At 39.9% G+C, this 22,384-nt stretch overlaps 1 protein-coding gene across 2 annotated transcripts in view; it reads right to left on the reverse strand.

Annotated features, from left to right (window-relative positions):
* Nucleotides 1-298: 298 nt before the first annotated feature.
* LOC117476330 (matrix metalloproteinase-17-like) overlaps nt 299-22,384 on the reverse strand; it is a 111,229-nt gene continuing 89,143 nt past the window's right edge. For both annotated transcript variants that reach the window (XM_034122768.1, XM_034122766.1), the window contains exons 4-10: nt 17,672-17,958; nt 12,610-12,786; nt 11,767-11,869; nt 9,856-9,938; nt 8,992-9,144; nt 8,595-8,852; nt 299-2,320 (exon numbers count right to left, since the gene is read on the reverse strand). In XM_034122768.1, the coding sequence (XP_033978659.1) occupies nt 2,010-2,320; nt 8,595-8,852; nt 8,992-9,144; nt 9,856-9,938; nt 11,767-11,869; nt 12,610-12,786; nt 17,672-17,958 (1,372 nt within the window). In that variant the 3' untranslated portion in view covers nt 299-2,009. The remainder of the gene's footprint in view (nt 2,321-8,594; nt 8,853-8,991; nt 9,145-9,855; nt 9,939-11,766; nt 11,870-12,609; nt 12,787-17,671; nt 17,959-22,384) is intronic.

Here is a 22,384-nt window from a genome sequence, read left to right on the forward strand (position 1 = left end):
TATATATATATATATATATAAAACTCTGCCAGCCAATCTGTACATATAGCCGCTCAGAGTTTGGTGTGGTTGACGTGAGGTGATTTGCATTCCTGATGAACAGCAGTGACCGTTAAAAGAGCAAGAACATCAGAGAGATGGAGAGCGGCTCCCAGTTGGTGTCAGCAAGCTGTCATGTTGCCTTCATCCGTCAGCAAGGCCGGGCTCCTTTTCAATAACACTAAATAATTACACACTCACACCCGCACAGCAGCAATGCTCAGTACTCAAAAACAGTCTGTATGCGTACAAAGTCATTCATATTCTTTTATTTTCCTACAAAAATATTTTACATTAGAAAACACACCTTGAAATATACACAGTCCCCAGCGGCTTTGAAGTAACCACGGGGACGTCTCAACTCAAATATATCTGTGTCTATATTTAAATTGTAGGTAAATATATCAGCAAGAATAAATCCAGTTGCTATCCGGTGAGGTTTGCTAATGACGTTTCTGAGATGGAGCTTTGATTGATGAGAGAAACTAAATCTGACTGAAGCAAGATGGAATCACAATCCGTCTATATTTATAAAAAAATACAGCAAAATTAATGCTGCCTCTGTGGTGGCAGGGAATGCTTCTGATGGATGCGCAGTGGTTCATCAAAGAGCGTGGTAGAACAGGTAAGGGAGTTAAGCTAGGATAATGGCGTGAAGCGACACTAAGAAACTCCATTTTAACATTCTGTCTTATCCAGAGTCTACATTTGTCCTACGCTGCCCTTTTTGTCTTCGTGTTGCTGTACTCGATGGTATTCCCCTATCTACCTGTGTACAGTATGCTATCCATCTACCTGTCGACATCCCAGCATGCCATTTATTTTCTCTTCCTGACAAACCCCCGTGGGATCATTAACTTGTAAACTATCTCCACTGCATTTCTGGGTACTTTTCACCTGTCAGCCACCCATCCAAATATATAATCATTATCCCAGATGTCATTTTTTTTTACCCTGGTTTGAGTTTTGCAGGCAGTTTTGTCCTGTCAAGCTGAGTTAAAGTACTGTGTATTTCTCCCTATAGGGGTTGGGCGTGGTGAGAACTGTAACATTACCTGTAACCGACCTAAACTTAAACATGATTATTTGATTGGTAAAAAAGTGTTAAAAGGCCGTAAACAGCCTGGCAGAAAGTTCTACTGGCCAGTGAGTATTTAAAGAAATGGTTTGACATTTCTTTTTTGGAGTTACATGAGAAAATAAATCTAAATCTCATTATGTAAGGTATATATAAGGCTACAGCGAGGACCTGGTTAGCTTAGCTTAGCTTAGCATAGAGACTGATAACAGGAAACAAACACGCTAGCATGGCTTAGCCTTTAGCTTATTTGTTTCTTCACTGATTTAAGCATTATTGCTAAGCTAAGCTAACCGAGATAGCTAAATATGAACCAGACAGACGTGAGACTAGAATGGATATTTTCATCTAACTAAATAATAAGAATACTACATTTCCCCAAATGGTCCAACTATTCCTGAAAGGTAAACTTTTAAATCTCTCCACTGTCCACCTTTTACCATCTCAGGATACTCTTCAACTGTTTGAAATCCACATCCCAGGTAGCCATTCAATAGTGCTGTAAACTTGCTTTACATGAAAACAGTCATTCTGAACGATCCTATTGGATTAGCTTCCTTGCGATGATGCAACAGCAATTTAAGAATAAAATAAGAGTGGTTCTGTGTAACTAAAGTTGTTTAGCACGGTATTAGCATTGTCACTGTCAGTGGATTGATGTCTACTAGATATAGTATGATTATATGATAACTGCATGTACTACCCATACCGAAAGGCGCTTTAAATGACCATCAAATAGCATGTGAAATAAATAACAGCGAAAATAATACCAAAACGTACCAATTGATATTTATAAATTCCAGTTTGTATTCAGAATGAGTCCCGACTGGCCCTCCACCAAACCGACTGTTTTTTTGCACCCAGCTCAGGAACCTCGTCCCATGTTTTGGCATCATAGCAGTTCAGTGCGGAGGGCCAGCGAGAGCGTCCAGAGGGGGGGCAGCAGCCACAGGGGGGAGGGGGAGGGGCGGGCGCCTAAAGGGGAGGCGGAGTCCGAGGTGCAGGAGCACACCTCAAACCCGTTCTCTGCGTGGTCCGGCTGATGCTGCACGTTGAGTCTCGTCTCCGTGTCCGGAGAGTCTGCCTGCATCTCGGTGCACAGCAGCCAGTCTTTGGCGATGGAGCGGGGGTATCCTGCCTCCGCCTCCATGTCGCTGCTCGGCACTTTCCAGTACTCCTTCCCCTTGAAGAAATAGGACGAGCCTTCGGAGAGAAAGGCACAGTGTTGGAATTAGTGTGTGTTTTGAAATACAGCGAATTACAACAAAAAAAGACACAATGAAGTACTAAATTAGGGGGGGTTACCTTGGTTGGTGATTGGCTAATGGCTAGACAAGCCAAACAAACTTTATGACATAAAGTGGCCAAAATCTGATCAGCTCATTTTCAGACAGGTTTTTATATAAACGGATCAGGACAAAAAGTGAATATTTTTTCCTGAAACTTATAGAATCTCTTTACACAGAGGGGACACATGTTTATGTATTAAAGACATGAAAAAGTGTAATTTGCATAGTAGGGGACCTTTAAAATGCAGAAAACAAATATATTAGCAAGATAATTGAGAAAAACAAATGTATAACAAATACAATGGATGTTCTCTAGCTGCTTCCTATATCCTATTATTGCAACAGAGTAACAGTTCTCTCCTGCTTGCAGCATATTTCCTATTCATGTCTTCAACCTGTGCTTTCTCAAAGACCTCTTTCGGTACATAACACTGTTCTCACTCACTGTTCACGACGAGCTGTCTCCACCACGTCTCTCCTCTTCCCTGTATCTCATTGTTCCCTTTCTCCTAGGCTTATGGAGGCAGCTTAACAGCAGGTAAAGGCTTTGATATTTGTCCAGCTTCCTCACAAAAGGTGTGTTTATATGTGAAATTGCTTGTTTATATAAATGCATTTGTATGTGTCTTTTCATATAATTGGGTATTTTATTGGGACTGTCCTCTCTTTCTATTTTGGCCTGTTCTCACACTCACACACATCAAAGAGCTTGGAGCAGGACCTCTGTGGCTGGCAAAAGCTCACAGACACAACACAGACCTCTAAACACCTGACAGGAAAAAAAATTGCCAGCTGGGAGTTGCTGCAGGGGGAAAGGCGGTGTTGCCTGTCTGAGTAGTCTGAAATAAGGCCTGAGTACCTCCTGCTAATTAGATGTTTTTGTGCCAATTCTCAACACCTACAAGTGTTTTATCTAAGCCTACTCTGTACAGCCAACTGGTGGAAACACTTCTTGGAGGGGATTTGCTTGCCAAAACTCTGTTGAAAGTAAACACTATTAACTCCCAGGGTAAAGCAATATGTCCTCAGCATCTGACCTATTGTAATTGCTTTGGAACAGCAGGTAACCTTTCTCGATGCAGCAGTAGGGGACGGACTCCAGATCTAACATCCTTGTCTAGTCAAAGGAAATGCCACGGGCGAGTCAATATGTTCACTTTACTGTCGAGTCATAAAATTGAATTAATACCCGCTAATCATAGAGTTATATCACAACATGTTTTTTACAATTTTCGATCTCAGGTCAAGTAATTTTGCCCATAACAAGCCTAATATCCTCTGTAACTTTAATCCATTATAGAAGGGGAAACAAATAAAGTTGCATGTGTTGCATTTAGATGCCAAGGACCTCAGTTATAATATGTTGATTGACAGCTAGTTCGTGTAAAAGTCTTAATGTAGAGTATGTCTTTTCTGTTGCTCTTAATCAAAACAACAACAAAAGACAGACTTTAAACACTTCATAACGTCGCTTGTGATAATGGGAGATGTTGTCTTTACTGTTAAAGTGTGGTATATGTGTTTCTTTCCTAATAACTTATCCTCCCACTGTTTATGTATGCACCACATACACCGAACCAAATTCCTTGTGTAAACCCACTGGGTAATAAACCTGACTCTGGTTTACAGAACATGTGTAATTTATCCACACATGATGAAGCTAAATTGATTTTCTTTTTATTCTCAAAGCAATTACAAATTGGTGAGAAAAAAGCCTTGGTGTGCATTACTGCTAATTTAATTCATTGACAGTATAAAAGCTGCCTTATTGATTACCTTCATATTTCGTGACTCATTAAGTCTAATATTATTACCCTCCACAGGTTATACCGTGATTAAATCAGGCTTTCTCCCAGTGAGTCTAAATATCAGAGAGTTTTATTGATTGTTGTTAAAGTTTAAATGTGAGAGAAACCCTCAAATAAAACTTTAAAAAATATGTTTTAAAAGAAAAGTGGAAGAGAAATGGTACAGTTTACTTTCTTTTCTATGTATTTATTGCAATTCATGTTTCAGCACTTAATAATCACTCCCCATAATGGGTAATGTCATGCTAATGCCACACAGAATTACACAGGGCCATCTGTTAGCTCCGCACATTTTCACTCGCACGTTTACGCTTAGGCTTTATAGAAACCATTATAGGCATTGTATAGGAGGTAAAGGACAGGAATGTTTTACAGGCACAGATGCACATAGTGGGTAAAGATTACTGACATGGCAGATTAAGGCGTGACATGCTCCAATAATGATCACATTACCCCACCTCTTCCTATAAAGCTAGCCAGAGAACGAAGGAGTTAAAAGAGAGAGGGGGGGGGGGGGGGGACACATGGATCAACACACACACTAATTGAATGATATAAACTAAAGATGCGTATGAGCTAATGCATTTAATTGGTGTATCAGTTGTTAAATGGTTGAGTGTGAATATCACCTTGGTCTTTCTGTTAGGTTGTGAATACCTTTTATATTGACCTTATGACAATATATGTTTATGGAGGTAATTACAAAAGACATAACTTCAATGTACAAACTGACCTTTAAGAAAATGCAATGCGTGTTTCTGGTACTCGATTGAACTCCTTCCTCCTAACCACTTCAGCTTGTTACTTAGAAACATTGAACAAAGGCAGGTGCGTCACAGCTGAGATCTGATATTTATATCCTGCTGATGTACTCCTCCTACGTCAGTAACTAGGCTGCAAATGTAGTGCTTTCAGTAAGTCACATAGTGGCTTGACCCAAATAACATTCATATTCTTCACGCTTTGTTAACAAGTGTGGATACGTGTTGATACGTGTTGATAAGTGTTGATAATTAATATTGGGATAGAGGAAAGTCTACACATTTTTTTCTCGCAAACTTAAAACCCACCTGTTTCGACTACACCTTGAACAACAAATAAATAATTAATTCAATCAGATAAAAGACTCTCACTATTATTTAAAATGCTTTGGCTAATAACATCTAATATATCTGCAGGATTCTTGCTTTTTTTAGTTTCTATGTGCATGGTTGATTGCACTTATTGTAGGTCGCTAAGCTAAATGAAAGGTAATGTAATGTAATAATTGCCCGATTAATATTTAAAAGGTCATCAGTTTTTACTTTTTCAAGGTACATTTACTTGCTGTATCAGTAATAGACCATATGTGATAAAGGACATGAGCCAATTTGCAGCACTTAGCAGAGAACAACACTCATGTCTCCCGTATGTTACGGTCAGAATGTAACAATCATGTGCGATCTGCTGTATAATATATGAACAGAACGCAGTGCCTGTGCTGTGCGAGACATTTCTCATGCGTGAGCACTCAGCGACAACAGATTAGTAGGGCACTCTCAGAAAGATAGTAGTGTTGGTTGGTCGTAGTCACAGAGCCACAATCGGCCGCAAAACAGCATGCTGCGTGTCCCGTGTGAGGACGGTACTCACATTTAAGTTTAACAAACAGTTCAGGCTTTAAGTGGAGATAAGCACAGACCACTCGTGAGCCTGATAAAACACCTGTTATTCCCAGCTACGCTAAGAAGGAGTAAATGCCAACGCTGATCGCAGCATAGAGAGGATGAGAAAAGTTTGCAACTGAACTACTAAAACAGGGATTTAAAGTACTGCCATATGGTTGCACTATAATAGTCCCTGCATCATTTGTATTTATCATTCTTTTTCCCACTTAAAACAAATGATCATTTCAATTGAATGATTATGTTTGGCTCTGGGAAATGCTTCTTTCTATTTGTTATGTAGGCCAACCAAACACAGACACTAACACACACCCATACACAACAAAAATCTACTAAATACAGCTTGTTTGCAAAGTCATGTACTGAGTCTAGTTTTTTCAGCATAATTATGTTTTTCTCAACATATATTTTTTTTTTGGAAGTTAAAAGCAGAACTGGAAGCTTCACTAATATATAATACATATATACAGTATTTTGTTAGTGTTAGCAAAGTTGCATATTTCCATAAAACAGGGGAACTACCAGAGACTGGTGATACTGTGGGTTTTGTGACACCTTTCGCATTACAAATAATCATTTGTAAAATGTACAAGTGTACAAACCAAAATGCTTTTTATTAATCATTTCCCATTTAGTGTTAGTACAGCATAATGGGAAAACAGATTCTAACAATTTAAATGATGTACATACTAATAGTGTCTGTGTGTCCTCACGCAATAGGTGCGTTCACACCGGAGTACCGGAGTATTGAGGCCACCCTAGTTCCTGTAAACCTTCCTTCACTTGAACCCGAACCTCACTTTCCAGCTCAGCACCGCCCTCTTGTGCGACATTCCCTTAATTACAGCAACTCTGACGTAATGCAATGGATATTGTTAAAACTTCTATGAAAATACATGAACATTAATGTATTTTAAATAGTGACCTTTTTCTTAACAGATCATTTTGTTACGCACTTGCATTTGAAATAGTCGGATGTGTAAACATACATATATATGTACATATTATAAATACATTTCTGCATGAGTAAATGATAGATTGCGCTAAATTGAGTGAACAAGTAAAAATGATACTAGTTTGAATAGTTCAAATTAGGGATTGCATACTGTATGTGCATGGTTGACAGGAGGGCTGATAGGGATTGGTGCAGGGAAATAGTGTAAGTAAACTGAGGCAGATAGTGTGAGGACGGATGCACTGAAAACGTACACAATCTGTGAAATGTAAGGCTGCTCAATATGGGCGTTATCTTTCATTGGCTTCATTCTTACTCTGTGATGCCATGCTGGTCTTTTAGATAAGACTACTGCAAGCTGACTGCTCCATTGACAAACTTTGGTTATAGACGATGATTGCCTTTAGGTTCATTCAGGTGAAACCTTCGCTGTTGGACTTCCTGCTAGGATTAGACCAGAATCTTGTAATCCAAGTTTAATGCTTTTGACAGACTCCACTGACTTCATTGTTGCAGCATGGTCTAATAAGGAGAGACTGGCTTGTGGATTCATAACAGCCATCGTGTCTCTCCACTGTGTTTTCGGTGTAAAGGTCAAGGCTGTTGTTGGCAAACCGAGATGCCTTCTACGCCCTCCTTCTGGTAGACTGACTCGGGGTTTGTAATCTAAAAAGTTTGTTGTCTGGAAACTTGTTCCCTAAAGGCCAAAGTAGAGCCTTATATTTTCCATAACCACAGCTCAATTGTTATGGGTCATCGGTTATTAGTTATTGTGTACACACATCCTATTTGCCAAGAGCCTTAGAGAGTTTTTGTGTGGATGGGTATTTATTTGCTTGTCAAAATACTTCCCTAATGAGTTTTTTTCTTAACCCTTCTATTGTCTTCGTTTTCCCCCCCTTACTTTGGTGTTCGCGGTCAAATTTGACCGGTCCTGTTTTAATTGCTATTAAAATTAACACAAAAACCATTAATCACCAAATTTAATTTAACACCCTTTCAAACTGTAAATATTGTATCAGACTACTGGTATACATGAAAAACTGCAGTAAATATACAAAGAATAGACACTGAACATGTATTGCGTGTGCCAGGTGTGATCCATGTGGGGGGATGGGCACATAAGAGCGGGAAATGTGTCAAATTGTTCTGTGTATTTGTGAGTGCCAGGTGTGATTCACATGGGGGGATTGGGCACATAAGGGGGGGGGGAACACATCTAGAGTATGTGTGTGTGTGTGTGTGTGTGTGTGTGTGTGTGTGTGTGCATGTGTGTGTGTGTGCGTGTGTGTGTGTGTGTGTGTGTGTGTGTGTGTGTGTGTGGGTGTTTGTTTGTTTGTTTGTTTGTGTGTGTTTTATCTGATCCGGATGGTTACTAATTCCTTTTCTTTATGGCGGTCATTTTTGACCGGGAACACCATGGGTGTTACAAAGTTTACTAAATCATCCAAAATTCAATGAAAGTGGTGATCAGCAATTTTATATGTTTTAATAAGCACATTTTCATATAAAAATGGTTGCCTCCAATATAAAGTTAAAATTGAGAGAGGGACGTAATTGGTCCATACCTTTTTATAAAGTTCCCTTTAGAGCTATATAAGACTTTATAAACCAGTGTTCCCATTGAGAGTGGTTTTCCACTGACGAGGAACATTTCTGTTTGTGTTTAAAACTAATAAAACAATTTAGGTTGAGGGCATAAACATCTGAACTGTGTGGCATTCAGTGCCATTTTTTTACTCAATTATTTTGGCAACTCACCATCAGACCACCTTATGGCGTCGTCCAGTTGTGGCGGCAGCCCCTTCCAGAGCGAGCTGTCTTTAGGGTATCCCAGGTCCATTCGTCTCAGGTGGTCATCATAGCGCCAGTACAGGTTGTCCTTGAAGAAGTAGGTTTTCTCGTTGTGTAGCCAAACAAAGGCTGCATCTATTACTTCCAAGGGTAGGCCAAAGTCACTGATTGAACGAGGGTAGCCTTCCTCTACGTTATTATCCTTAAATACCCAGTACTTTAGACCTGAAGAGGGTGGACACAGGTCAACATGTAAAGGAGAAATACTATCTTTATCATTTGGAATGTATTTACAAAGTTGTATAGTCAGTCAACTAAAACCACAGACAAATAGAAGAAGTTGATACCAGATAGAGATATTTACCTTTGAAAAAAACTATTTTATGGTCCCCAGGCCTCTCATACACAGCATCCACACTGTCCAAATTTTGGGGGAGGCCCCTCCAGAAACGATGGATCTGAGCGGGGCGCAGGGACACCAGGTGCTTCTCTCTTGTTAGTCGCCAGAAGTACTTTCCTATAACAGATGGGAACAGGTTAGAGCTTGGTTCTTCTTCACAATATCCAGTGGGAGTCTATTACCAGAAAAGCTGTGTTAAGTTAGGACACAGTGTGCTGTGTCTGCAGTATCTTACACATTCCTTTACCTCCTTCACATCCACAGGGCAAAAGAAGAACTGAATCTTCAATAAGTACTCTTAAATTCTCTTTAGAGTTGTATCTCTATTTATTGAGCATCTTTGATTTACCTTTGAAAATAGTATTGGTAAAGAATGCATTTGGTTTAACTAATTAAAGGAACAGGAACCTTAGCTAAAATATATTCTGAAGCATTACGTTTAATAGATCATTTACAATATAATAACGTGTTCTGGCTAATAAAAGCTCTCTTACCACTCCTGCCAATCAGCTAAATGGATCAATATTCAGCTCTGCAGATAACAAGTATGCACCAAAAAAAAAAGCTTGAGCCCTTAAGGACCATTTTGTTTAGCCTGCAGAATATACGACAGTGTGTGAGCTGTGATAAGGGCCCTGGGAGCCACATATGACTGTGCTCTCTATCGATCGCTGGAGCCGCTACTCTGTCCAGCCCCCGTCCCTTACTCTACCACTTTATCTCCTCCACGTTCACCTCTTTTTCTCTCTTCCCTCTCTATGTCACTTTCTATTCATCTGTCTGTCCATCAGTGTCCCTTGTCTGCTTTTTCCTTTTAAGCCTGAATACCTTTAAAAAAGAAGGCCTCCCCTCGAATTTGGGCCACCGCATCGAAGTGGCTGGTACATCTGTCTGGGGCATCTCGTGTCAGCCTGGGAGAGGAAAGTAATACAACAAAAACAAGGACATTACATTAAATATCATCAATCTAAACTTTTGAGTGTTTGAGGCTATAGATACACACCTACCTGTTTTAACCGTTAAATGGGCAATCACATGTAAATATTTAGGAAAATTAATTGATTGCTATTGTCAACATTACACCCATATTACACTGCTATTACACCCATATCACAGATTATTACATCCCTATATCCCCTTATTACACCTTATCTTATCTCACCCTTATTAAACCCTTACTATACCCATGTTACACTATTATTACACCCACAATTACACTGTTACTACACCAATTTTACACTTCATCACACCCACACTTCACATCAACAAAGCCCATTACACCCATGTTACACCCATGTTACAACCATATTACACATGGACACAGCCTGTCAAATGACTATCGCCCAGGCCAAGAAACCTTTTGAGGGTTAAAACATAATAAAAGTTCACTTATTGTAAGGTATGCAGTTTGTTTGCATACATACAAAAATATGGTAATTGCAAAGCCGAGAGAGTTTGAATGTATGCATGCATGCATGTCCATGCGTTTCCTACAATTAATCAGTCTGAAAATTAGGGTGAAATACCATCGCGCTGACACACTGAGGTCCCCCAGTGCATTTATCCTCTGGGCTAATAAGTGATTTAAAGCACCGACGTGGTTGGCCTCCCAATGATGAAGCCATTAGCACCACAGGGCTGCCACTGTGAGTGGGAGTCAGCTAGACTCTGTATTATTAACAAAGATCTCCATTCAGAACTCTATTAACACCACATCGCTGCCTAGTGGTCAACATTTGTGACCCATGTCAAGGATAATCCAGCTATAATGCACATTATGACCATATGGAGGAGGTAAAACACATTAGTATTGAGGGCAGTGGAAGGCTGGCACCATTAAAGGAAAAGAGGGTTTTATATTTGTTTTCTTGTGTTTATGGAGGATAGCAGACGTTTTTTGTTGTTGTCGGTGTAGTTTGAAAGTTTGATTGCTCCCTAAGCAAGCTGCCCTCTCTTGATCCACTCTTTAAAAAAAACTAACTTTCAGAGTACAATTACTTAACTCACTTGAAAGACATCCAGCCTTTGTTTAAGCTTTATAATAATTAACATGTCCAAATATATAAAGTTAGTACAGTGTCAAGGTAACTCAAAATCATTTTTGATTTGTTGTTTAGTGCATAACCGTTTTAGAAATATGCTAGATATTATTGTTTTGCCAGTGAAGTTGATTTATTCAGACAGTCCCAGCAATAATAATAAAGATAATACTTTTAATACATTTCCTAGGTGAGAGGAGATAGTGTAGTATGATGGCCTGGCACCTGAATGTGGAAAAGGATTTAAAATAATTGCAAACAAGAGACTCTTAGCTGAATCCAGGTCATCACTCTAAATGTGCTTATGGTTCATGTTCGGTGTAGTCTGACAGGCTCCACTGCTGGGAATGTGGGTCAGTCCAAGCCTTTACAGAGGTACACAGTGAGATATCTTGTACACTGTAAAGACTGTACTTAAACAATTGTAATTACATTTTGTATAGATACTTATGGTCTAAAGCTGTTGAATTCAAAAGGACCCCATCACCTTTCCTATAGTGCCACCTACACCTGAAGTTGTCAACTGGACCATCGATTGCTCCAACTGTCAATCCAACAGTCAATGTTGACGATAACGTTTTTGCATCTACTGTCAGTATCTACTGTCAGATGGATGGATGGATGATGGATGGATGTTTGACAACAAGGAGGGATGGAGTTCTTTGTGTAGCACTAAAAGGAAACCAGATGTTCTACTTACAGGAGAGTGGACCTGTTTTCAGGGAGGTCCAGCAGGACAGGGGGTTCAGCCGTCTGGGAGGGGTTGCCTGGTCGGTTTGTGTGGGACACCGAGTCTCTGACCCCTAGGGAGGATAGGTGATTAAAGATAATAATAATATAATAAGACTGTTAAACACAAGGCAATTTATTTAAATGTAGCTTTGCAAACTTGTGGGGTTATTTTGGAAAATTCTGCATTATCACAGACACTGTAAAAAGGTTAACGTTCTAATAGAAAAAAAAGGACAGCATTCAGGCCAAACAAACTGTAGTAGCTAATGTGGTAGCCAAGCGCTAAAGCATATACTGTTTATAGTCTATTTACCCTAAATGGGGCCGTCATTTACATAATGAACATCATGCTGTATGGAAGATGACTTGAAACAAACAAAACTTGCCAGGATAATGTTTGCTTAGGGCATGAATCAAGTGAGAAGTAGGGTCATTTTTAAGTGCCCCCTGCTGGCTATTACAGAGAATGCAAGTTTAAAGCACTTAAATCTTGGCTTTTCTTTTCAGACTGTATTCAATTCCTGCTCTGGGCTTTGTCTTAGTGTCTGTTCTGTGGTTTAATTTAATTTATCTCCATCTTTCACAGTCCTGGCCTTCAGCGTTGCTTGGTGCACTTCATTCTCGTCTTCATGGTCATTAGTCTCTCTCCCGCACACACTGCTGCTCTCTCTATCAGTCAATGATGTGATAAGGTCATATGCCACAAAAAAAGGTCCAATTAACTCAATCTGTGTTTTCATTAATCTATAACCTTGCTCCACAGAGCAATTGCTCTTCCTCTCTCTGTCACACACACACATCGAGCTCGTACCGTAGAGCTGCCAGACGCGGACCTTGTCTTCATACGGTAGGTCGTATTTCAGAGGGTCTCCTACAGGACCCTGGTAGTACGGTCTCATGATGGACTCTATGGCTGAGGTGTGGACCAGGCCGATGGCATGACCAAACTCATGGACTGCAACCGCGAACAGATCCATCCCATGAGTGTCTGACGGAGAGGGAGAGAAACATGACACAGAAATCATTGTCAGGTTTCTTTTTGTTTTTATACAACTTACATCAATACGTGTCATTCTTTACCTGCTCGAAATGCATCATCAATGGCACCATTTTAACCCCAATGTATAACGGTTCTCTTTTAGAAGCGATTGTCTGCATTTAATTATGTGTTTCTGGTATATTTATTTTGTAATTGTTTGTTTGTTTGGGTGCAGTGTTTGCCTGTTCAGCTATATGTAAATGTAAATACTACTGTATGGCATGTGGATTTGGTACATTTGTGCCAAAAATATTCATAAATATATACATTCAATACATATTTGTGCATGTATATCAATGCATATGAACAGGTAGGATACACACTTTCCAAAGTTTAAATCCCCCCCTCTTCATCTTTTTGGAGTTATTTAGGTGAGCGGTCAATTTAATCAAAGACGCAGCCACAGAATGCAGCACACAGCATATTTATTCTTCCCTACAGTCGTTGCTGTCCAGTGTAGTCATAAATTAGTTGCATACTCAATGATTAGACACAGCTGTCCTCGCTCTAAAGATTTCAAAAATGAATCGTCAGTGAGAAGTGACAACATACAGAGAGGTAGGAGACGCACGTATTGTTACAGCAGGCATGATGAGACAATGATAATAAAGATTGTAACAAACACCAGAAAGTATTAGTCACCGTTAATAAATCAATAATCACTTTTGAATGACAAGGTTGCATCTCAGCTTAAAGAGATCACTTTGCTGCTTAAAGTTTGTAACTTTTGTAGAACCAATATAGCCCCTTGCTTGTGTGTTTATCCCTTTCATGAGAGAAGTCCATAGGTTGCAAGTTAAGAGGCGTGACAGACAGCTCTGGTGGCTGCGAGTGCTGTTAGGCATGTGGTGCAGTGAGATAACTATGGTAATACCGTCTGAGCCTCTGGGCTGCCAATCAAAACCTGAGTGCGGAAAGACACCTAAAGAGGCTGCAGGCTATTAAAGCACATTTCCCTCGATGTTCAACTAAAAAAGAAAAAGGGAAAGCCTCCCGAAAACTACTTGTCTGGCTCTACTAAGCAAGACAAAACCTGGGTTTCAGAGATTCACAGTTGCTAAATATGTGAGAGCTAGCGTGTCGAGCCAAGCTAGCTTAGGGTTCCTTGGTGGCTCGGCTGAAGTCTGCGTTCAGTTAACCTTGTGTTGGCCTCGACTTGGGAACATCTGAGTGCTGTGCTCTGTCGGAAGACAAAAGGACAATTGCAGACATGCTTACAACACCTGGGAAAATTCGGAAACCAAATGCCAACTCTAATCTACGGGAGCACATGGCGCGGAGAGGGAAGGTGGATCAAAGGACGGATTGAAGGGGGGTGAGAGCAGGGATTCAGAACAAAGTAGGTACCATGTCATCGTATTTTCAGTCCATCTGAGGTTGACGGGAACAAAAATCGTAATGCCAACGGACAAAGTCAGAGCGGAGAGATTTGGGGGGATGAACGGGACTCATGGAGTAAGACCTTTGTGGCAGAGACACAGAGAGAAGGAACACGAGGGAGAGAGAGAGCTTCAGAGTGAGCAGACAGGAGCAACATCAGAAATGCAACTAAAGGAATCATTCTCGGGGTATCCTGCAGTAAGATATTGCATAACTTTGATGCACAGTAAATATAATTCTGGGGTATCTCTACCTTGGATATAACTGCATCCAGAATGCTACAAACATAGCCTGCAGCACTTTGTTTAGGGGAGGAAAGAGGCAGACACAACACCTTACCTTTTGATTTAATGTGAATCCTTGTAGTAGTGACCTTGCATTACCTTACCACTCAAAAATTAATTCAGATATATATTCGTTTTAACAAAGTCTTAAAGAAAAATAACGCGTTTAAAGTGATGGGAAGAAACAACACATTCATTTTCATGTAGGATGATGATTCAGCAGTTCCCCCACCAGGATGAGAGAGAGCTTTAACTGACCGTCAACATCTGAGCATTCATTAAACCTGAGACACCCATTGATTCTGAGGGTTTAACATAGTGCAAATGGCCAAGTATATCATTAAGGGGTCTCAATTTTAATGGAAGAGTTCTTCAAGCAGAAGATTTACCGGTGCGGTCGATCTTTTTTTCTGAGGCTGAAAGTATTTCACAAGCTCCCTAAAAAAATCAATTCTGGTAATATCTGCAGCTGCAGTTGACCCACTTATTTCCTTCGTGCATTTGTTACCCTCAAAGAGAGGGCCCCATTACCCATATATACTAGATGATTGAAAAGTACAGTGCAGGCTTGATTTTTATTCCATGCTCAAGCACAGCTCAGACCCAGCGCTTACTCGATACATCTCAATTTGGACGCAGATCATGATATTTCTGAGAGGGAATGAAGCTGAATCCTTGGAAATATAAGAAATAGGGTGTTGAGAAAACGTGTCTACGTGTTTTGAAATATTTATCACATTTTATTGAACTCCATCTAGGTTACGAGAAGTTAAACTAAAATGGTCAGATTGTTGAACTTGTATTTATTTGTTATCGAACATTTCACTTGGAAGTCTGAGAATCCTGACCAACATCTTTACTGAATGGGACATGTTCTACTCGGAAAATCAACTTTGGAGAGAAAACATAATGGTTTTCCAAATAAAATCTTTAATTTATTTTCTCATCTGCTAGTTAGTATACAGATAGATAATATTCCCAAAGGTAATATATTGGTCAAACTCTAAATATAACCTTTCCTTTGCAGATTGTTTGTTGTGTTTCAGACACTTCACTTCTGTTATTTTGGTCGGCCCGAGGAAAATTCGATACAAAGAGCTATTACATTATGTATAATAGATAGATAATAGAATAAAGTCGGAATTACTCCTTTCGTGAATATTCAGCGTGTAAGGCAAGTTGGCAGCTCTAGAAACAAAATCCTTTAAGCTACTGAACAGACTGAATGGCTGCTATAAAAACAGGAGATGTGGGACGCTCACATCAATGGTTCATATTTAATAATACATGTTCAGTAACAATGATCCACAATAAAATATGAAGGCACATGTTTTTGATCATTCATTGTTCATTTTGGCCATATTCACTATCATTATTTAATGATATTTTATAAAATATTGTAAAAAAAAAGCATCCCATGTCATTTAAGAAACAGAAAATGTCAAAACAGAAGCCAACTATATTGAAAAGAAAAGTCAGAATCATAGGTGTCGTATGCATTAGGTCATGTATTGCTAATAGTGCATTCCAAGAGAAATTCATTCTAAAGGAAGAAAATATTTGAAATAGAAACAAGCAACAACCTTGGCTAAAAGGTCAGTCCGGAATTTGTCGTTTTAATACTTTCTTATAGTATGAAAATGATACATTTCCCAAGGGCAGGGCTTTCAAAGAGGGAATATCATGTTTTTTTTGGTGTCAAATATGATGTCTTGAAGGCAAGAACAGCAAACAAGGTAGCATCTCTTCACTCTCGCTCCTACAGTAGGTTGTGTTTCAAACCAAGTGACTATCTTTCGTACCACGACCGGAAACCTAATTATTTCCCAAGAACTGATTGATTTTGGAAAGAGAGATAGATTGGGGTCAAGACTAGTTCCCACCTCTGACCCCTCCCTGCGTCCCTGCCCTGCTCCCATTAACCAAACCCCAGATGATTCTGTAAACTGTGACAGCATCATGCCAGCGTCCCCTGCCGCTGCTGATGCCCGCTGTGAGCTCTAATTGGAGCAGATTGAGCTTCTGGAACATATGGTTTCACAGCTTAACCAGGGCTAAACCAAAAGAATGGAGATGAACACAGGACCTGGCTGCATCAGAGACTCGCCAGCTGGTGTAGTCAGTGTCATCTACACCCCCGCGACAAGCTCTAAGCTCCACATCTGGGGAGCAGGACAGTACAGTGAGCCCTGTGACCCCCATGACCGTGACACAAGGAGAATGTATCATGAAGAATTATCAGTCTAAAATAGGCTGGTACTGCACATATATGAATAGTTTAAAAATAAGTGCATTATCTGCATGGGTTATTATACAGCAGTTGGCTAATTTAGCTTAGTTTAAAAAGGGGAAACAGCAGAGACAGTGTGTCTACAACCCTGCACATCTCAGCACTGTGCCATTGTCTCCAAATCACTGTTTTATTGATTGCCTTAGTGAGTTGACAAAGTGTAGTGCTATTTCAAGGTCTAATAGGAACACATTCCTTTCAACTTTTTATAGCCATATATCAAAAGGAATCATGTTGTTGTACAGTGGTTTTGTCTCATTATTTCCACTACAATATCTATAAGAACTTCAAAGTAGTTGTGGACACCCCATGGGATAATTAAATAATCAGTTGCGATCAATATCAGTAAATAGTATACTTAAATCTTTGATCAATTTTTTTTAATTGCTCAAAAAAACAATGAATGGGTATCAGAGGCGCATTAGAATATATGCTTATTTATAGTTGTTGGAAATGAAAGGACTCCTTTTATGTTTTCTAATAAGCTTGTGATTACAACCACCACTGCTTAAGCCAGTACTCTGTGTCCTGTGTCTGAAGCCATGGTATGCTATATTCATACTTCTGACAAATGAAATATTAATTAGAGAATCTGGAGCATGAACAAAGGGTAGAAGCACAGCTTGGCTCTAAAATGCAGTCAGCGTTCTGGTTTTGGATGTAGAAGTCTTGATGAGCATGGAGATAGGAAGTTCAAAAGATTCTCAAATCAGGCTTTCCTCGACACCGACTGTTTCCTTTCATTGCATAGTACTATGCGAGTTTCTAAGAAATGCCTTAGTGAGACATTTCCTGGAATACTCGTCCATATTGATTCTTCCTCATCATCCTTCCACCCTCCTTTTGATTCTAATTAATGTAATACGTTTAAGTTCCTCACCTGGAGATCTGAAGGTCCAGGCCTCGTCATCGTCAAAGTGTGTATCCCCAGCTGTGAACCTCTCTCCGGGGAAAAATGCGTGTGCCACGGTGCCCCCTGGCCCGTCAAAGGGGTATCCATCGTTGTGGTCGGCCTTAGTGAAGTCTATCTGAATGTCCGCATCGCTGCCGGCCACCTCGTGGAAGTTTAGCGGCGCGATGTCACTCCAGACCTTCAGGGCGTAGTACATCAGGGCTCGAACCGTGTCCCTGCCCAGCAAGGCAGAGTCCTTAGGGAAGGTCCTCACTCTGAGAGGAGAAGGGGACACAGGGAATATGTTAAAGAAGGACTCAAAACATAGGGATTATTAGGGGACGTTTTTCAGATCTCAGGTGTGTTGGGTTTACTTCCCCAGAAAGCCTTGTAGCACTTCTCGCTTTTTTAATAGACAACATTTCACACCAGAGCGGAATCACCCAACCCTTTTAGAAGTCTCTTTCAGAAACATTAGGGGATGTAACAGTACCAGAAATGTTGTTCTCGATTCTTGATACCAATTTAATTCCACGGTAAAATCAAAAACACACAAATGAATCCTATGTAATACAATCCCCTGTTACTGCATTCTTAATACTTGTTAATCCTTAAGACAGGTCATAATGGCCAGGTCACATCATGCCGTTGGTCTCGAGCCCTCACAGTACATTTGATACAGTAAGTACTCTCAAGCTTTCAGAAATTTGGTATCAACTTTGTACCTTTTTAAGTGCTGGTTAATGTGCTATCCTTAGTTACATTGTCCAATCCAAAAGGACTAATAACATCCTGAATCCTGATACTCAATCCTTACTGCAATTTTCTCCAAAACAACCAAAAAAACAGATTATTTTGGAAAAGTGTTAACACAAAAGACTATTTTTCTGACTTTAAGTGCAGCTATGATAAAGTTGATTACATACATTTGCCTAAAACACAACACTCTGGCTCATCTAAGCAGCTTTTACTTGGAATAAATTGTTCTTTCTAACTTTCTCTTTTGTTTGTTAAGAAAAAGGTCAAATCAAATATATATTAAAGCAATAAACTGTACAGCCTGTTTAATGTCATAAATGTCTTATATATAGAAAACACACCAGTAGAACAAATATCAAATCCTCATCTGCACCAGAGCCCAGGCAGGAACTGAATCCCTCTGGCCTTTCCATTGCTTTAACACAAACATTAATTTATTGCTGTAGAAATGAGACTCGTACCCAGTCGCAGACAGCTGCTTTAACACAGCTCTGATGTGATAACTTGTTTATTCCTTGGTGCTAAATAACTGCGGCTGCAGATCATTACAGATTTACATCGTTATGCTGATGACACCACAGGATTTAACCAGCAATAAAACACTATTAGACCTCAGCCTTCTCAGTCGTTTAACAGGCTGTTTTTAATGTACAAAGCATGGTGTTGCATGTCCAAAACAAAGGGGTCATTTCCTATCAACAAGATAAAACTAACAGCTGCCAACCTGACCGAACAACTTTAGCAAACAAGCCTTATTTAGTGAACAAAGTCTGCCAAAATTCCTCTTTATGTTCCAGGTCAGCAGTTACCTGCACCCTGAACTCCACCTGACAATATGTTTGATGTGACTTTAAGCTCTACTGACAAGATACATTTGCATTGAGACCTATTCAGAGGTTTGTCCACCCATCGTTTTTTTATAGAAAAGGATTTCAACGTGCAGTGTATGACAACCTTTGCCACCAGCTCCATTTCAAACCTTTCATCCCCAGATGAGCCGGAGCAGCAGCTGGTCCAACAACTCTGCTTGTAGCTGAGGATAACCGGACCTTTACTGTCAAAATCAAACCTCTGAACACCTGCCAGAAGAGCTCAGCGAGATCTCGATAATCTTTTTAATCACTTCTCAAAGCAAGTAAGCTAATTCTGACTTGTTTTATCTTGAGTCAGTTGTGTTCTCATTCATCACTGCTTGATTGAATGTATAACAACAGTAATGTAGAGGAGATTTATTGGATTTTAATGATAAAAAGCAAAATGTCACTTCATTGTCTTCAATACAATCCGTTCATGGTCATTTTGGTTGCTCGCCAGCATTGGCGTTTATTTGTGTCCTGCTCTTCCTTGCTGTCAACACTTGAGCTGCCTGTTCTCTAGTTACCACGATGTCTTTAACGCACCCAGTGATGCGAATGAGCTCATTAGTGCAGCTAATTAATGTATTCATTAGCAAATATGTCTACGTCAACACGTTGTCACTAAACACATGGGCGGGTATTAGCAACGTTAGCTTAAAGCGATAAGGTGGCCGTAGTTTCAAATGGAGCTTTGCATCATTAAGATGATAATGTATGCGGCTAGACACTTTAAATACTATTCAGATGAGCGATTCTGTTGGGAGACCTGTGGTGTGCAGTGAGGAGAATTTGTTTATTGTGTTGACTTGCTCACAAAAAGTGTGCCTACACAGTCCAATTATTCATCCTTCCCAAGCGTCTGAACACTCGCTGCAAACCACAGTAAGCCAAGGTCACGACAAATAGCTCGAGCTCCACAGACAATTCACCTGCTTATTAGGCGTAACTCACACGGACGAGGGTGGCTCATTATGTACGCCTGTGTGTTTGCGTATGTGTGCGTTGGGGAGAATGTTGATATGAGAAAAGATTGAGAGTCAGAGTGCATGGTTTTGTCACTGTGCGAGTATTTATGTGCATCCATTATGTGGGACAGCTTGCCAGTGTGTGTATGTTACTGTAGGAAGAAGCGCCAAGGTCAGAACATTCCTGCCCTGCATCGCAGATTAACTGAGGACCACTGGGGAACTGCTTGTGTTTACACGGGATGGACAATAGATGCATAAATCAACCATATATCATATCCCTGGTGTGCCTCCTTCAAATGTGGTTGACCTCAAGGAGCCTGTCTGGGTCCTTGTCAGTTTGTCAATCTTACCTTAGTTTTAACAACCTTATTGATTATGTTTACATCAAGAAACCGACTGCAGTAAGATCTGGTGTTAATTAAACAGTTTGCCCTGAAGTCAACACCAGTGTATTTTCTATTCATGTTTTAGTTTTCCTCCTGTCTAAGAACTAGGGTTGGACTGAGCAGATACATTCAAATTGAGCATTCATTTATCCTTTTAGTAATAAAATATTTTTGTGGACATTTAGTATACGGCCTTATTTAAAATTGTGGTCAAAAGTCTGGCTGCAAAATCCATCCAATGTATAATCTCAACATTTGCGATCTACTTAAAAAAATGTTTTGACCGGAGTAAATACAATTATGTGTTCTGGCTTCCTGAAATCTCCATTAGTTGCCTGGCAACCTCACTGTACATAACAACAGTCGAGGAATTCACTCCATCAGGTCAAAAAGTCAGTTTTTGTGCAGTTTAAAAGAACAAGAAATAAATATGACTAAGTGAGCGATGGTAATGCCACTCACACTGCATGGTACGATTCTCCAATGGGTTTTAGAAGCGTACACATAACATAAATCTTAACTTTTCATTCCAAGTTGTTGCAATGCTTGTCAATGGAAATGTGCTCAAAGCTAAATCTGGCACTGTTACGCTTGACACATTTTAATGTTTTAAGTGTTCATCACTGTGCATTGTCCCTGCCAAATAAACAATTAAATAAATAAATGTCACAAGTAGCCAAAGGAGTCAATCATACAGTATAAAGCATGAGGCAGGCTGATTTCTTCCCTATTTTGATGCCAGTAGATGGGGTATAGGAACAGAGGGTCTATGGTTTGATAGGGGCCTCAAGCTAGCTGTTTCCCTCTTCTTCCAGTCTTTATGCTAAGCTAAGCCAAGTGCATTCTTACTATTTCACTTACAGAACTGTATGTGATGTTGATCTGTTTGTATAACACCCAGCAAGAAAGTGAATAGCCATATTTCCCAATATGTCAAAAACGGTTTCTTATAAGTGAAAGTCAGAATAAAAACTGACTTATATAGTCCCTGCCTGGTCATATCATTCCATGGTTTTCTGCACTCGGCTCTAAATGACTAAACTGATCAAAGCCAATGGGTGAGCGATCATGCTGTGAATGTTTATTTTACTCAAATTTCATGGCCGTGACGGATTAGCATTTAGAAAGTGATAAGCACATGAGCCAGCAGAGTTAGGAGGACAAAAGTGCAGATGTAAGAGTTTTTGGCTGCGGCATAAAGCAGGAGTCATCGCTGGCTCAGTGGCTGAGGGCTGTTTAGCAGCAGCAGAGCTACTGAGTGTGCATCATTGACTTACAAATAAATATCTGAGAACCGAGAGTACTGTCAGAGGTTTCCACATCAATCAAATATAATACCTCCATAAAGAACTGCTTACATCAAAGCACACCCTGACATTACTGAGCAGGCAGTCCTGGGCAGGCTGTGCATCTTTCGCCATGGTGTTTGACTGACAGAGGATTGAAAAGGAGGAAAGAAAGAGATGAGAGAGAAAAGGGCATTGTTGAAGGCTGATGGGGATGAAGGAGGGGTGAGAGGAAGCTAGAATAAAATATGAATGAATGGGAATGAATCTACGCATAAAATACATTAAAATAATACACCCCAAATCTTTACTTTCAACGTAATCTTTGATAACTAAAACATCAATTCATATTTTTGTAATCTTGCATAATTTTTTTCATCCGTTTAAACCAAAGGGACATTCTAATTACTGAACTTCAGTTGAATCTAAAATAAATAAATAAAGC

The sequence above is a fragment of the Trematomus bernacchii genome, unplaced genomic scaffold, assembly GCF_902827165.1.
Source record: "Trematomus bernacchii unplaced genomic scaffold, fTreBer1.1, whole genome shotgun sequence".
Taxonomy (NCBI): Eukaryota; Metazoa; Chordata; class Actinopteri; order Perciformes; family Nototheniidae; genus Trematomus; species Trematomus bernacchii.